Raw genomic sequence first — 18,633 nt, 5'->3', positions numbered from 1 at the left:
AATATTATTGTTTGGACATCTGATTGTTCACATAGAAATCTTAGAAAAGTACTAATCCTAATGTTCTGCATCATACTGATTTTTTATACCTTTAAAATTTAAATTGCTAAACACAATATAAGATTATCAGAATTGCTGTAGCCATGTCAGTTCTCCTTTTAGTATGATAAATCATGTAAGTAGCTTCTGTGCTACTGGCATCATATTAATTCTATGAAGTATTAACTGTTAGTGAATTTTTTCTGACTTTAATTTCCTAAATCAGTACTGTTAACTTGTCTTAAGTTATAATTAAAATTACGTGATTTATTCTTAAATTTAACTCTATTAACATACTTATAAACATTTAGTTATTTTTCTTAAATAGCCTACTAAAGTACATTTTGTTAAGTGCTTCATTCCAAATAACATGACTTTTTCTTTCTATTTTCTATACAAACTATGAATATTTTTACTATGCAATTTTTTTACTGCCTAAAATCAAGCAGAGATTAGGTTTTCCTATAAAGCTTAGAAAATAATCTAAGATTTAACATAAAAGAAACGTAATTACAACTACTCATGTTAGATGGTGTACATTAGATATTTTTGCATAGTGTAAAGGATACCATATTAAATTAGATGAATGCTTCCCAGAAGTTTAAGTGCTTAGAGAAATAGGTATCCTGTGGAGAAAATCTTTTAAATCACTGAACATTATCTATATGTGTGATCTCTAAATTATTTCATAATGTTACAGGACTGAATAGCAGTGCAAAGGCATATATTGTCGTTCATTTAACACTTTAGAGAAACTCCTTGAATACTTGATGAAAACTAGAATTTTTTCTACATTCCATTTTTTGGAAAATAGTCAAAGAAAAACATATCAAGAAGTGGTTTAAAAGAGGGAAAAATGAAAAATATATGAAACATGTTATCTTCAGTACACATTCACACCTGTCTCTGCATCAACATCTATAATACCGGTTCAATGATGATTAGTATTTTTAATAATGGCCCTCAAGTGTCACAAGATTTTGAATCAATAAAGAAAGGTTAAATTATGTAACAGTAAGACAACAGTTACAAATTTAATTGAACATATGTTTATTGAGAAGCATTTGTGAACAAATTTGCTTCATTGTGAAGCATTTCAGAACATAAGAAAATATACAAGATGCAATCTTCATATTCATTTCACCAGTGACTTATATTTTTGTAGCAGAATGTGAAGTGGATCTTGATTCATTAGAGATATTCGAAAACTTAGTTTGGTGTATATAGACTCCTTGTTTCTGTTGGAAACATGCCTGGCCAGTACAGCAGATTGTGGTGACTTGTGTGGTCATTAGATGTTCTATATTGGGGACATCCTCCAAATCAGAAGAGCTTTAATTTCACATTAGTGAAGTTCACTTGCTTATTTGTGATCAGGAGGCGATATCAAATGGCCTGTTCCAACCAGGAAGCTTTGTCAAGGGAGTTGAAGATGGAACATTAGCCTCATGTCTTAGGATATCTACCTTTGTTTTCTCTTATGGAAAAACTAGCCTAACTTGGGCCTGTTGCATGGGGGAAAGGTTTTAAGATATTGTTTCCACTGCAAATGGACAAAGATCTAGACGCAGAATTTAGTAGGATAAACAGAACAAGATGAATTGTATTTGTTAAACAAAATAATTTTTTTAAAAACACTAGTATCTGTGGTATTTTGTGGTTCTGAAATCTGAATCCCATAATCTTTAAGAAATTGCAGATTACTCAAATGACAATGAAGAAATGAATGGTGGGCTAAAATGAGTTGTTACACATTACCAATGAAGAACTTTGATCAATAAGAGAAATATTGTTTTTATCAGTAAAGATGTTCAGCTTATCATGTAGGTAGAGCTTGGGCTAACATAACTATCCTGGTGTCTGAAAAGGCTTTGTAGTCCTGTTAGCAGGTCATTTTTGCTTTTTGAAGACCAACCTAGCTGATCATAGCATACTATAAAATAAGGACTAGGATAGAATGACCCTTAGTCTTCTGGACTTCTCTAGAGATGTAGGCAGATTAGTGGGAAATGGGCAAAAGGTGCCTATAGTTAACTATTGGTAACTATACTCATCTGGAACTAAATATTGCAAAATTTTTGATGATCTAATTTGGTACTTCCAGAAGAGATATAGAAGTGCCTCTCTAGATTTGGAACACTGTATATGTCAGAATTTTTAAATATGTTGTTTGACTTGGAAGAACTATTTTTTACTCTTAAAATTTTTTCTTTTTTTGTTTTAAGGGATTGCTTTGTGAGGGGAAAGGCAAATGATAAATTGGCAAATGTAAGGAATATAAAAAGAAAAGATTTCAGCAAAATTTATTTAAAACATCTTTTTACCTATTCTTTTACATTCAAATTCAGGCTTTTCCATGAAGTCTTCTATAGCCCCTTTTGTTCTTGTTCTCTCCAAGTTCTTTTAATATTAACAGTATTGCCACATAATATTAATTACATAGTGTGTCTTATAGTTTTGTCAGTTGTTTCTTTTTTTTTTTTTTTTTTGTCAGTTGTTTCATATGTTTGTCTTCACAAATAGAATTTTAGAGATAGATGCTACCTTAGAAATTATCTAATCCAACTTCTGCCTTCTTTTAGGTGATGAATCTTCAGCCTAGCGAGGTGAAGGGATTTGTTCAAGGTCTCCCAAAGAAAGAAATAAAAGCAGTCTCCCAAATCTTTTTATCTAGTGTTCTCACACTAAGAAACCTTGCTTCCTTGACTTTTATCTATTTACTACAGAAATATTGACCACCATTTGAGGTTCAAAAAGCACTTCTTGCCAAACTGTATTAAGTAATAGAGATACAAATCCAAAAAATAAGAAAATAGTCCTTTCCCCCAAAGAGTTTAACTGAAGGAAATACCACATATACTTATAAGTAAAAGCAAAATATGTAATTTTGTAATTGAGAGCAGGGAAACAGTAACAATTGGGGAAATTTGGAAGTCCTTTTATAGGAGCTAGCTCTTGATCTTATAATTTGAAGGGAGAGGTGATAGTTTCTAGAGATGAAATGAAGAACATTCTAGATAAAGACAATAGCCTATACAAAGATGTGTAAATGGAATGTTGTAATTAAGAATGGTAAGTTCTGGTTGATGGTGAGTAAATGCCTTAGTGTGGCAATATATCTACCCCCAAAGCCAAATATAAAGTATCTTTGGGATATCCATATTTCTAGAAGATTAAGTTTATGTTCTAATAAGATTTTTAATAATATGATTCTTATTTTTTAATTTAAAATATATTTGATTATTTTCAGAACTTCACATTTGTGTGAGTTATACATTTATTCATAATTATAGTGATTGTACTGCTATTTCTCTTGTAGTAGATTAGATATTAGTAAGTTTTCCTTATAAAACTGCTCAGACATAAAACATGTGTCATTAGATGGTGGCAATACTTTAAGATTGTTTGCTATTCTTTTCAGGTGTTTACTAGAGAGTGCATGAGTCATTATCTAAGAGTTTTTAACTTTCTTTGGCGAGCTAAACGGATGGAATATATCCTCACTGACATACGGAAAGGACATATGTGCAATGCAAAGCTCCTGAGAAATATGCCAGGTAAAATATAAACTCTAATGTTTAACTGAATTTTCTTTTATAAATGAATCTGTTTTACATCTGATTCAAACTGTTTTTACTGGATTCTTCAAAAAAAAAAAATAAAATCATTGATTAAATTTAAACATCATTGCTAGTTTCTTTTTCTGCTTTTGAGGAAATTCAATTTAGTTTAGGCTCAAATATTTGATTAAGTCAATAAATATTTATTAAATATTTGCTGTTTCAGGCACTAAGTTAAGTTCTGAGAACTGAAAGATAAAAGTGAAATAGTTTGTCCTCCGCTTACACTGTAACAGGGAGACTATATGTGTGTATATATAGTATAATATATATCATATGTATATCAAATAGATACAGTGTAGTTTTGAGATGGAAGGTTTTAGTTTCATAGGTAATCAAGGAATGTGGAGTACAGGTTCACTTTCTGGAGGGCCTCAGGGTCAGCCAGAGTCAGGATAAATTAAAGTCCTTAGTCTTTAAGGGGAGAAGTGAAGGAGGCAGACAAGCAAAATCCTAGATTCTGGAATCTAGATTCACCAGCTTCTCTTCTCCTCATCCTACAGCCAGGTGCCTTTGCCTCTCTCCCTCCTCCCTCTAATTCTTGCCTATTTTATCTTAACAGCAACCATGCAAGCACCAGCAGTGAGAAGAGCCATTTATCCAAACATGCTAATATAGTCATTGTCGAATAGGTAATTAGCCTTAAGTGCTCAGTTGTTTGATTAAAGCATACCTTTTTGGAGGTTCAGCCTTCTACAAAGGAAGACTTTATGTAGAAAGTAAAGCTAGGGTTGACACTTGAAGGAAATCTAGGATTCCTAGAGGTGGATACAAGTAAAGAAGGAGTTTGTGTCCTAGACTGAGAGTTAGTCAGTGCAGAAACATGGAGATGGAAATTGGGAATGTCATCTGCATAAAACTGCAAGTAAGTCAGTACTTACTTTCTAAGTATTAGCATATATGATTATTTCTCAGAGTTCATATACATCAATTTGCTATAAGTTCTTTCATTTTAAATGTATTTTTCATTCTTACATTCCTTGTTATATTTAAGAAATATTAGTTAAATGTTTTTTGGAAAATCTCTGTGTGTAGGTGATGAAAGTTCATTTCCTGAACCTATCTTACCATTGTATCAGTTATATTTCTTATTCAGGATTGTTTTTATAATTGTGTTGTGGTTCAAAAATCATAACATTCTTAGAATATTAACTTTTGTTTTTATGAAGACTCATAAATTTGGTAGTTAGCCAGGATTTTGAATTGATAATTTGTGAGGTGTTAGTTAAGTAAGTCAATGAGTAGGTAACTTATTTTAAAATTTTAAAAATTCTGTATTTTTCCTATATTAATGAATTTTGACTTGACTAAAAAAAGTATTTCAGTAAATCTCTAAGAAAGCCTTATACTTATCTCATAATGATGGAGTAAAAAACTGTTACTTCTTGAAGAAAGGATTTTAAAACTTCTCTTCATTATTAGGTTGAAGACCTATTATGTTTAAGAATTCAAAGACAATGCAATACTGGAGATAGAGAAAAATCATACCATCATCCTGACTAGACTCATTATATATTTATATTATCTAATCTTAACTGATTGAAATAAGATAATACTCATATACCTTCTTTTTTTTTTTTTTTTTACACTTAATAGTATTTTTTCTAATTAGATGTAAAATTGTTTTCAACATTCATTTTAGTATGATATTGAATTCCCAATTTTCCCCCTCCTTCCCTAACCCTGTCCCCTCCCCAAGACACCAGCCAGTCTAATTTAGGTTATACATGTTCAGTCATTTAAAATATATTTCTACATTAGCTATGTTGGGAAAGAAGAACCAGAACAAAAGGATCAAAGAGAAAGGGAAAGAGAAAAAATAAAGAAAAAAGGTGAAAATAGCTTGCATCAATCTGCATTTGGTCTCCATAGTTTTTTTCTCTGCATGCATTTGGGATTTTCTATTCAAAGTCTCTTGGAATAGTCTTGGATAATAGTATACAATAGTATAGCTGAGAAGAACTAAATCTGTCATAATTGGTTGTCACACAATTTAACTGTTAAGAAAACAATGTTCTCCTGGCTCTGTTCAATCAGCTTCAGTTCATGTAAATCTTTACAGGCTTTTCTGAAATCAGCCTGTTCATCATTTCTTATAGAACAATAACAATATACCTTCTTAATCACTTGATTATTCCATTTTTTAGATGAAATTCAATACCTTTTTAGAGATGGATGAACTATCCTATTGGATAAGTGTTCATATACCTTGGCAATATACTTTTCAGGGATGTACACAGTAACAATGAAGTTGATACACAAACCAGAGCTATCTCAGTGTTTGGGAGATTCTGAAAGAAAATGTAGGAGAGAAGATATATTATTTTGATTACCAAACTGAAGGTCTACAGAAACGTTGTGCTGATCTAATTGTTATATGCCTATGAAGCCTGGATTGTATACCAGTGCCATATGCGAGGAAATTGAATTGTTCCCATTTGAATTGTCTTAGGAAGAGTCTGAAGATCACCTGGCAGAGAAAGACACAGGACACTTAGGTCCTTTCTTGAACTAAACAGCCAAACATTCCAATTCTGTTGCAGAGAATGCCCACATTGTTTGAATGCCAAATATATGCTTGCCCAAAAGACTATTTGTGAAAAACTCACCCAGAACAAGCACTCATGGTGATCAGAAAAAGTTTTATAAGGACACTCTCAGAGTCTATTAAGAACTTTAGAATTAATTGTATGACATAGGAGACACTGGCACAGGACCACCCAACATGGCACCCTCTCTTCAGAGAAGACTTTGCATTGAATTGAATTAGTTGAATTAGTTCAGAAGACACAAGATGCACATAGAGAATACACCTCAAATCTTCAAATCGACTATTCGTTTACCATCTGTGGTAGACTATCCCAAACTCTTATTGGTCTGAGCATCCACAGTTAGATACACTAACTTGACTCTTAGCATAGTGATGTCATTTTGGTCCTCTTCAAAAACGAAAGACAACAGCTAATCAACCAAGCATCATTCCATGCACCACAGCAGCTATTCAAAATCTTCTCATCCCTTCTCAAGCTTCCTATGGTACCCAGTACTCTTCCCACCCTTTCAAGTGAGGAAATTTTCTTCATACTTTACCAAAACTTGTGTATGTCAAATCTTGCTTTTTTTTTTTTTTTTACCCTCCTTACCATCTTGAATCACTCACATACCTTTCCCCAATTAACTTCCTTCATTTCTGCCTCATCATGAAGAAGTGACTTTTCTTGCTAAGACAAACACATTTCAACACTCTTGATCTCATTCCCTAAGGCTTTAATCTTAATCCTCATCTCCAATTAATAGTTTCTCACTTGGTAACCTAATTTTCTTCCATGGGTTCAGTTATCTATGCAAATGATTCTCAGATTTGTATATTCAGGCCTGAATTCTAATTTCATATCACCACCTGCCCTTCGTATGTTTCAAACTGGTTGTCCCATAGACATTTCAAACTCAGCAAGTCCAAAAGAGAACTTACTCTCTTCCTCTTAAATCCTTTCCTTTTCCAAACTTTCTTGATACTGTTAATGATATCATCTATCCTCCAAATCACCCAGGCTTGCAGCATTGGCATCAACTTTAATATTTTACTTTTACTTACTTCACATCCAATCTGTTATTATGTCTTCTTATTTCTATCTTGACAATATTTACTGTATGTGTTCCTGTGTATATGTATATGTCTCACACATCTTTCATTCTCAAGACTCTTAACATCTTAGGTCTGAACTGTTGCAGTAGCTATCTAGTTGGTTTCTTTGCTTTCTCTTCTCTCTTCTCCCCCCAGTTCAATTTCAATCCATCCTCTTTATTTGACAAAAGTGATTTCCTGAATATGTGAATCCTCCCTGCTCCAGTGGTTGGTTCTTTATTATCTCTAGGGTTAAATTTCAAATCCTTTTTGATATTTAAAGCCCTTCACATGATGGTTTTTTCTTGCCTTTCCAGTTTTTACCTTTACAGTTTTCTTATGCTTTATCCCCTCTGTGTATTTTTTGATCCAGCTATTCTGGCATTCCTGCTTTTCTTTGCACTTGACATTCTATCTCCTGACTAGGCCTTTTTATTGGCTGTTCTTTTGCTTGGAATATTCTTATTACTTACCTCCCTGGGTTCTTTCAAGATTCAGCAAATAATATCTATCTTAAACAAAACTTTTCCAATAATATTAGACATATAATAAAGCTGATCATTATCAACACTACTATTTAATGTAGCTATAACACTATATGAAATAGACATTTAGATAATAAGCATAGGCAAAGAAGAAAATTACTTTTTTGCAGATATGATGATTTACTGAGAACTCTTAAAAAGTCAACTAAAATAAGTTTAAACAATAGCTTCAGGGTATAAAATGACAAATTATCAGCATTCTTTTTTATTGGAAACAAAACACAGCAGAAAGAGACATTCCATTCAAAATAATTACATAATTCATAAAACAATGCATAATGCATAAAAACATTTAGGAATTTATTAAGACACACTTATATGAATCCAACTACAAAACTTTACAGAAATAGGAGGCCTAAGTAATTAAAGAAATATTGTTAAAGTAGATCATGCCAATATAATTTAAAAAGACAATGCTGCCTAAATTAATTTACCTATTTATTGCCATACCAATCAAACTAACAAAGGATTATTTGTGCTAGGAAAAAATACATGAACAATGAAAATTATCTAGAGGAACAAAAAGTTAAGAATATTAAGGGAAATAATCTTTAAAAGAAGAAATACTCAGGAACCTAGCAATACTAGATCTCAAATTGTACTACAAAATAGTAACTATTAAAATCATCTGGTAGTAATTAAAAATAAGAAGGTTGATCAGTGGAGCAGATTAGATTTATTACATTAACAGGAAACAGATATAGTAATCTAGTGTTTGATAAACCCAGATTACTGTATCTCAGTATCCCAGCTACTGAGATAAGGACTCACTATTTGACAAAACTGCTGGGAAAAAGATAAAAAGTAGTCTTTACAGCATAGCTGATTTATAGACCAGTATCTCACACCATCTGCCATGATAATGCCAAATACATAAATGACTGAAGATGGCTTTATAAGCAAAATATAGAAACAAGGAAGAAATTATCCTCTACAACTTTTGAGCACATTACTAAACAAGTGATGACAATAATCAGAAGCTAAAATGCTCAATTTTGATTATATAAAATTGAATAGTTTTTGCATAGATAAAATGCAGTTACAATTAGAATGGAAACAGTTAATTGAGAAAAAAATCTTTGTAGAAAGTTTCTCTGATTAAGTCTTTATGTTCAAGATAGGTAAAAAAACTGATTAAAAAAAAATAAGAATGTTAACCAGTCTTCAATAGATAAATGTATCTATTGCACATAAATGGACATAAATGTATTAAAGTGTGTGAACCAGCAGAAATCCAGGCTATCAGCAACCATATGAAAAAATGCTCCAAAGTACTGGTAAATAGGGAAATGTAAATGAAAGTAAGTCTGAAGTTATATCTCATACCTATCAGATTTACCTCGATGATTAAAGAAAATGGGAGAATAGGGACAGTAACACATTGTTGATAGAACTGTGAATTAGTTCAGCCATTCTGAAAATCATTTTCTTAAGTAATCTTTTTGTTTGTTTGTTTTAAATAATATTTTACTTTTCCAAATACATGCAAAGATAATTTTCAATTTTCACCTTGGCAGAACCCTGAGTTCCACATTTTTCTCGCAATACCCTCTGCAGCAAGCAACCTGATAGAGGTTAACTTATACAATTCTTCTAAACAAATTTCCATATTTGTCTTACTACATGAGAAAAATCAGATCAAAAGAGAAAAAAACCTTGAGAAATAAAAAAAGAAAACATCATTCAAACAACAGCAACCACAAAATACTATACTTTGATCTGTGGTTCTCTCTCTTGATACAGATGGCACTTTCCATCACAATTCTGTTGGAATTATCTTGAATCACTTCATTGTTGAAAAGAGCCGAGTCCATCACAGTTGCTCGTCACATAATTTTCTTGTTACTGTGTACAGTGTTCTCTTGATACTGCTCAGTTCATTTAGCATCAGTGAAAATAATTCCTTCCAGGCTTTTCTGAAATCAACTTGCTTATCATTTCTTTTAAAATAATAATATTCCATTATATTCATATACAATAACTTATTCAACCATTCCCCAACTGAATGGCATCCATTCAATTTCCAGTTCCTTGCCACTACAAAAAGGGCTATTACAAACATTTTGTCCACATATGAATCCTTTTCCCTCTTTTATGATCTCTTTAGAATATAGACCGGGTAAAGCTACTATTGAATCAAAGAGTATGCACAGTTTTATTGCCCTTTGAACATACTGGAACTATTCTTTAAAAATCATTTAACAGTCTATAATCTAGGCATTATGACTAATGATAACATTACTAAGTTTATATCACAAAAATATCAAAAAAGAGAAAAAAGCCCCACATATACGAAAAAAAATTTATACTTGCTCTTTCCATAGTAGCAAAAAACTGAAGCTTTAAGCTTCAATGTAAATTTCCTCCCCTGCAGTTTTCTGCTTCCTTTCTGCTTCCAAAACCATGGCTACTTTGGTTTTGTTTGTTTAAAAAAAAAATTTAATTTAGTATAATCAAAATTATTAATTTTGCATTTTATAATGTTTTCTAGTTTTCTTTGGACATTAATTCGTTCCTTCTCCACAGATCTTTTAGGCGCTGTCATGTTCTCCTAATTTGCTTATAGTATCACCCTTTATGTCTAAATCATGAACCCATTTCAATCTTATCTTGATAATAGGGTGTTATCTTGATCAGTGCCTAGTTTCTGCCATAGGGTTTTCCAATATTTCCAGCAATTTTTGTCAAATAGTGAGTTCATATCCCAGAAACCAGAGTCTTTGGGTTTATAGGAATAATTTTCTCCAATGAGCTCTATACCTCCTATTCTATTGGGTTAATTCTACTTTTTGAGGAGTTTTTTTTCTTCAGCAAATTTTTATGCCTCTCTATTTGGTCATTCTGCTTTTTAAAGGCAGTCTTTTCATTGACATTTTGTATTCCTTATATATTATATATAAGCTCTTCTTAGAGATATAAAATTTCCCTTAAGAACTGCTTTGACTGCATCCCATAAGTTTTCTATTATCTTATTGTATTTTCTTGGATGGACTTACCGTTTGTATGATTTGTTGTTTAATCTACTCGTTCTTTAGGATCAGACTACTTAGTTTCCAATTAATTTTTAATTTATTTTTTAGCCCTTTATTAATGTAATTTTTATTGCATCAAAATCTGAAAGGATGCATTTAATATTTCTGACTTTATACATTTGATTGTGAGGTTTTTGTGCCCTAACATATGGTTAGTTTCTGAGTAGGTACCACATACCACTGAGAGAAAAATGTATTCCTTTTTATCCCCATTCAGTTTTCTCCAGAGCTCTATCATACCTGACTTAACTTAAAATTCTATTCAACTTCTTCACTTCTTTATTATTTTGTGATTAGGCTTATCTGGATCTCAGAGGGGAAGGTTGAAATCCCCAACTAGTATGGTTTTGCACTGTTTTTTCCTATAACCCACTTAATTTTTCCTTGAAGAATTTGGATGCTTTATCACTTGGTGCATATATGTTTATGATTTATTTATTTCGTTGTCTATGGTATCTTTTAGCAAGATGTAGTTTCCTTCCTTATCTTTTTGACTTTGGTTTATTTTTACCTTTGCTTTGTCTGACATCAGGATTGCTATCCCTGCTTTTTTTTTTTTTTTAACTTTAGCTGAAACATAATATATTCTGCTCCAGTCTTTGACCTTTTTTCTGTGTGTACCACTCTGCTTCACATGTATTTCTTGTAAACAGCGTATTGTAGAATTCTGTTTTTTATCCACTCTCCTATCTACTTCTTTTTTTGGAAGAGTTCTATCCATTCACATTCACAGTTATGATTACTAACTGTATAGAGCCCTCCATCCTATTTTTCCCTTCTGTTTATACTTTTATGTCTTCTTTCATTCTGCTCTTCCTCACTAGTGACCACCATCTCCCTCAATTTGTCTTCCGAATTCTATCAGTCTCTCCTTTCCTTTTTCTTTCCCCTTTCCCCTTCTACTTCTCTATAGGGTAAGATAATTTTCTATATCTAGCTGAATGTATGTTATTCCCTCTTAGAGCCAAATCTGATGAGATTAAGATTCAAACAATGCTTATTCTTTCCCTTTATATAGATTTTTGTGGTTTTTCATATGATGTAATTTACTCTATTTTGCTTTCCTCTTTTCCTCTTCTCCCAGTTCAATTCTTTTTTTCCCCACTCCTTAGTTTTTTTTTAATATCATATTAACATCATCTTATATGTACACACTGTGTGCATATTCCTTTTAACTGTCCTAATAGAGATACAGTTCTCAAGAGTTCAAGTATCATCTTCCTGTGTAGGAAAGTAAATAATTTAATCTTATTGAATATGCTTTTTTATTCCTAAGAATTTTTATTTTGTAATCTCTTTCAGGAGGTGATTGGAATTTTTCAGTGACTCTTTTACCTATCATTTCAAGGATATCAGGGCAGTTTTCCTTGATAAAAGATGTTGTCTAGGCTTTTTTTTTTCTTTTTTTAAATCATGGCCTTCAGATAGTGCAATAATTTTCAAATCATCTCATCTGGTTCTATTTTTCCAGGTCACTTTTTTCCAGTGACATATTTACATTTTCATCTATTTTTTCATTCTTTTGATTTTGTTAGATTCTTGATGTCTTATAGAATCATTAGCTTCTGCTTGCATTCATTTAGCTTTTGCACCTCCTTTTCCATTTGACCAATTCTGTTTTTAAAGGAGTTATTTTCTTCAGTAGATTTTAAAAAATGATACTTTTTTTTAATGAATATGCTTTTATAGATGCTCTTAACAGTTTTCCAGCAGGGAAACTATAAAGGAACTCAGGAAATTTTAAAAGAAATTATGGAGGGTATCTGTAAAAGAAGTACATTATCAACTGTATAAAATATTGTAGAGCATGAAGATTGAGAAAAGGCCATTAGAAGAAAAATATTTTTTTCATCACCATTTTGACAAAGAATGTGGACTGTTATCCTTGGGTTGATTTCATTGAGTTCTTCATGGTAATACTTGCTGTAGAAGCCTCTGGTATAGGGGGTTATAATGGAAAGGACACTGTCTCTGAAGTCAAAAGACCTGTTTCTCTCTCTCTCTTTTTTTTTAATTCAATATTTTATTTTTCCAATACATGTAAAGATAGTTTTCAGATTTCATTTTTGTAAGATTTTGTGTTCCAAATTTTTCTCTCTCCCCAAGACAGGAATTAGTCAGATATAGGTTAAATATATGCAATTAAAAGACCTGTTTTCAAATCCTGTTTCAGATACTTATTACTGATGTGATTCATTTTGCTTAACTTTCTTGGAGCCTCAATTTCTGTACATGTAAAATGAGGGAGTTGGACTGGGTGACTTGTGCAGACCTTTCTAGTTCCAGATTTATTATTGTTTAATCTTTAATTTCTCTCCTGCCTCCATTTTTGACTCTTAAGATATTCTCTATCATAACCATACTGTAGCTTCCTCACTCTTTCCCCAGTCAATTGGCTCTTCTTTGATAGATAAGTTTCTACAACTAGTAGGCACTTAATTTTTATATGGAATTGAAATATTATTTAATTAATAAACAATAGAAGACAACTGATAATTCTGTAAAGCTCATATTCCTTTTTTATTTATTTATTTATTATAATAACTTTTTATTGACAGAACCCATGCCAGGGTAATTTTTTTACAACATTATCCCTTCCACTCACTTCTGTTCCGATTTTTCCCTCCCACCCTCCACCCCCTTCCCCTAGATGGCAAGCAGTCCTATATATGTTGAATATGTCGTAGTATATCTTAGATACAATATATGTGTGCAGAACCAAACAGTTCTCTTGTTGCACAGGGAGAATTGGATTCAGAAGGTAAAGATAACCCGAGAAGAAAAACAAAAATGCAGTTTACATTCATTTCCCAGTGTTTTTTTCTTTGGGTGTAGCTGTTTCTGTCCATCATTGATCAATTGAAACTGAATTAGGTCTCTTTGTCAAAGAAATCCACTTCCATCAGAGTACATCTTTATACAGTATCGTTGTTGACATATATAATGATCTCTTGGTTCTGCTCATTTCACTTATCATCAGTTCATGTAAGTCTCTCCAAGCCTCTGTGTATTCATCCTGCTGGTCATTTCTTACAGAACAATAACATTCCATAACATTCATATACCACAATTTACCCAGCCATTCTCCAATCGATGGGCATCCATTCATTTTCCAGTTTCTAGCCACTACAAACAGGGCTGCCACAAACATTTTGGCACATACAGGTCCCTTTCCCTTCTTTAGTATCTCCTTAGGGTATAAGCCCAGTAGTAAAGCTCACATTCCTAATAAACTAGTCCTACTTTTCAGCAATAGATTGCAGCTGATAACTCTTTCAAATGCATGTTCCTAACAAATCAGTCCATAACCTATAACTCATACTTGCCTTATAACTTATTATATAATCTCTCTTTTCTTTTGGCTTTTTTTAAACCTTTCTTCTTTTACTCCTTTTCACTTCGTCTGGAAGTTTCTGGAATGGGGATCTTTTTCTTGAAACTTTAAAGACATATGGCTTCTACTCATCTCATAGTCTCTGCACATATCGTACATACTATGAGTATTCATTAATTCAGTCTACCTTCAAGCTCCATCAATAAATAATTCTGAGAAATTATTGTTTCCCTTCAACTTCCAGGTTTGTGATAAATGGATAGAGCTTGAAAGGAAAAAAAAGAGTAGTTCTTGATGATTAAAATTTTAAAAAATTTATATAAAATATTAAAAATAGATATTTATTTATGTAGAACTGCTAAAAGATTGGTCTGCATTTGTATTATATCTTATTTTAAAAGCATTGTAGATAAAATCCAATAAAATGACATTTTTAAGAACAAAAGATTTTTATATTGGCAATGAAAATTCAATCTAGGCCTTACTGGACCAGCTGAGATGTTTAAAAACTTTTAAATATGGGATTCTTTAAGCAACCCCTAGAGGGCAGTAGAGAATTACAAATGAGTTACTATTTCTCTTGACAGTCAAATAAACCCAAAAAGAAACAGCTTACTTTTTGATTTTTCCATATAGAATTAAATCTACAAGTTCATGTTAACTTAGTAGGATATGAGGTATAAATATTTGTTGATCAGTTTATTTTTATTTTTTGACAATTCTAATGCTGTAAAAATTGTCCCCAAATATCAATAGGTAGCTTTATTATAGAAATTAGAATTAGAAAGAATGAAGGAACATTAGAGCTAATTTATTCAAATCACATAATGTTATCAATAAGGAAGCTGAGACTCGGAGAGGTTATGTTTTGTTTGTATTTTGTAACTTTTCTTTATAAAATAAATTAACATATTAAAATAAGTTCAGAACATTTTTTGTAAGGCTTCTTTCTGAAGATCAAGACATGGTATGAAAGTAGATAGTTTTTCCTCAGAATTATGTATCATTAAGTCTATATGCAGATTCTTTGTAGTTTTTCCTTGATTTCTTATACTGGTGAAAGTGTTCATTGAATTTTGCATAGAAAAAAATATGTAATGTCATTCAGTACTTTGATAAAACATTTTATCAGATTTATTTTTTGTTCTTGCTAATATCTGTACAAATTAACTTTAAAGTTTATTAGTATCAGATACTTTAGAAATATAACATTAGAGTTGTCCTCTGTATTTTTAACTGAGGAGAGGTTTTGGCCCTAAGATGTGGTATATTTCTAAGAAAATGTATTATTACTGCTTGACATTTTGAAATGATTTCAGAGAAGACATGTTGCTGAATTAACATTGGTTACCATAGCTTTTGAAAAGGAGGATCATTAGAATAGTTAAATGAGGCATGAATTCATGAATTATTGTGCCTTAATTTACATCAGCTTTATCTTATAGAACATCTAAAATAGCATAATAGAATGCACTCTATAGAATGTGTTGATTTTTCTCTTAAAAAAATAATTTTATCTGAAGGAATGACAATAAGTTACCCAAAGTAGTTGGTAAACAGGACCTGGTATACCCAAAAAGGATAGAGAGTCCATAGAATAATAGTTGCTACTAGCATCCATTTTTATTTTTGTATGTTGTATCTAGTTCCTCATAGAAAAAGAAAAGGCACCTGAATTGAAGAACTTTAGAGATGAAATTTTAGAAATTTTGGCCAAAATGTATACTGATCTCTGGGTCAGAAGAAATTTTCCATTTTACTCATCCATTAGAAATACTTCAAAAGAGCACCTGAAAACTATTGACTATAACAGAAGCAAAACCCCTAAAATGTGAATTACCCTGGGATTATGGAAAATGTTTTGTCATGAGTGGAGAAATCCACTTAGAAATAGAGATAAATGCATATTTTCTGGATGGAAAAGCATAATAATATGATAATTTGGTGCTAGAAATGTACTTAATTAACATTTCAATATGAATTCTAGTAGGAGGTGAATAGTGAAAACATTGTTTACCAGTAACATTACATTTAGTATCTACTACCTTCTTAAATCAACATATATTAAAAGAGAAGGAACAGTTTCAAAGATATGATCATACTTACATAAATCACTGACCTTGTAAAGTGTTCATTTCAGTCAAATCTTTTTGATGTTTCTTTGCCTAAGACCCAAACCTTCTCTTCCCTCCTACCTCTACTTGAGGGGGCAAACTCACAAGAGAGAAAAGACAAATACAAAGAGATAGAGACAAATGCATATTCTCTGGATGGAAAAGCATAATAATATGATAATTTGGTGCTAGAAATGTACTTAATTAACATTTCAATATGAATGTTCTAGTAGGAGATGAATAGTGAAAACATTGTTTACCAGTAATATTACATTTAGCATCTAGTATCTTCTTAAACCAACATATATTAAAAGAGAAGGAACAGTTCCAAAGATATGATCATACTTACATAAATCACTGACCTTGTAAAGTGTTCATTTCAGTCAAATCTTTTTGATGTTTCTTTGCCTAAGACCCAAACCTTCTCTTTCCTCCTATCTCTAGTTGAATGAACAAACTCACAAGAGAGAAAAGACAAATACAAAGGGAAAAACACACAGGGACAGCTGACTGATCCACATAGTGACCCTGCTATCACATAGTCCTATCCAATTTGTTTGCCTCTCTCCTTCTAGTAGAGTAGAAAAAACATTTGGCTTGTCATAAGACTTAGGTTCAAATTTCTTTTTTAATGTCTGCTAATTTATTAGCTATACAACAATGGGTAAGTCCCTTAATTTCTTTGCCTTATTTTCTCATCTGTTAAACAGGAATAAAAATCCTTTTGACTTTTCACCTAATAGGATTATGAGGATCACGTGATAAATGTGAAACTTATTTGTAAACAATTAATCCCTGTATAAATATAAGCTAATATTAGTAGACTGGATTAATTGGATGGAGTACAACCTTGGAATTGGGAAACTCTGGTTTCCCCTGACTTGAGCTTCATGATGATGGACTAGTAACTAAAAATTTCAATGCACTTAAGACTTTAAACTGTAGGTGAGTAACTGATTAAGGGAATTTCCTTAAGGAGAGATCCTTATGCAGGTGAAATAACATCTAGATCTCTTCCTCCAGAAAGTACAATTAATAACTATTGATTTCACAGATAGAAACACTGCTTCTTGCAAGTGTGCTTGACCACATTGTCAAGTGAGAGAAGCTGATGGTCTTTTCAGGGCTATTGACTATAATTCTTTCCTTTCTTTCCCATAGCTCAGTTTTACAAGTCCATTTTCTTGGTTAACACTAAGCTTTTTTGCTCTTAGCAAAATATCAGTACATAGTGATAAACTATAAAGTGGGTAGAAAAGTGACAGATGATTTTCATTTGTTAATGTACTTAGAAAATACTGTAAAATAATAGTATAAATGTCCACTGCCATGCTTTTGCAAATGCTTCCCTTCATGCTTATAATTTACTTGCCTCTGCTTCCCAGAATCCTTAACTTCCTTTAGTGAATGAATGGATGAGAAGCATTTACTATGTATCAAGTACTTTGATAAACACTAAGGATAAAAATACAGAAGTGAGTTATTCCCTGCCCTTGAGTTTATATGAAAGTAGAAGTTTAGAGAAGCATATTTTGATCTGGGAAGAGAAGTGTATCTATAGGGCAATTGATTGACATTCTCTTTTAGATGTAGTATTCTAATGATAATATTGCTTTAATTATGGTTCCCAGAGCTAGAAGTGAAAAGACAGGGTAGGTATGCATTGGCAGGCCACTTGGCAAAAAGATGGCTGCTATGTGTACCATGTGAAGCATGACCTGGTTTGAGTTACAGTGGGATATGTGAGTTTATACTCACTTACTAATAAGGTCCAACCTAGGCCCTCATGAGCATGCTCTCTAGAAGATTGGGGGTCTAGAGGGTACAACAGCATGACTGATAGCAAAATGATTCAGTTGGATAACTGGATTTATAATACATCTGCCAATCTTCCTGGTAGGGGTTTCTTCTTATATTATCTTGTCTCTTGTATATCTGTTGCAATTCCCCTAATAGAACCTCCTTGAGGGCAGATGCTTTTTCATTTTTATCATCATATTTTTAGCACTAACATATTGCCTTATACACAGTAGGCACTAAATATTATTTGTTGAATTAAATAGCCCACCTAATATTAATTGATCCCATGGAAACAAGAAGTGATTTAAAATAATGCAATAGGGATGGCAGAAATCAATTAGTTCTATAGGAACAGTGTTATAAGTGTTACAAATAGACATAAACTCAGTGATATTGTTATCTTACATAAATTCATAGGTTGGTTTTGGTTATAATGCATCAACAGTGTAATTTACTAAATGACATAGCTGGGGACATTATATGGATACAGCTATATGCTTAGAGGATAGGGAGCTCTGTGTTAT

General features: G+C 32.0%; 1 protein-coding gene across 1 annotated transcript in view; it reads left to right on the top strand.

Moving 5' to 3' along the window:
• The window catches only part of TUBGCP3 (tubulin gamma complex associated protein 3), a 134,845-nt gene that overhangs the window by 89,549 nt on the left and 26,663 nt on the right, over nucleotides 1-18,633 (top strand). Inside the window, exon 17 of the mRNA XM_031958732.1 lies at nucleotides 3,461-3,596. Within this exon, the coding sequence (XP_031814592.1) occupies nucleotides 3,461-3,596 (136 nt within the window). The remainder of the gene's footprint in view (nucleotides 1-3,460; nucleotides 3,597-18,633) is intronic.

Source organism: Sarcophilus harrisii, chromosome 3 (genome assembly GCF_902635505.1).
Source record: "Sarcophilus harrisii chromosome 3, mSarHar1.11, whole genome shotgun sequence".
Classification (NCBI taxonomy): Eukaryota; Metazoa; Chordata; class Mammalia; order Dasyuromorphia; family Dasyuridae; genus Sarcophilus; species Sarcophilus harrisii.
Note: the sequence above shows the minus strand (reverse complement) of the source record. Positions and strands in the feature narration are given on the sequence as shown.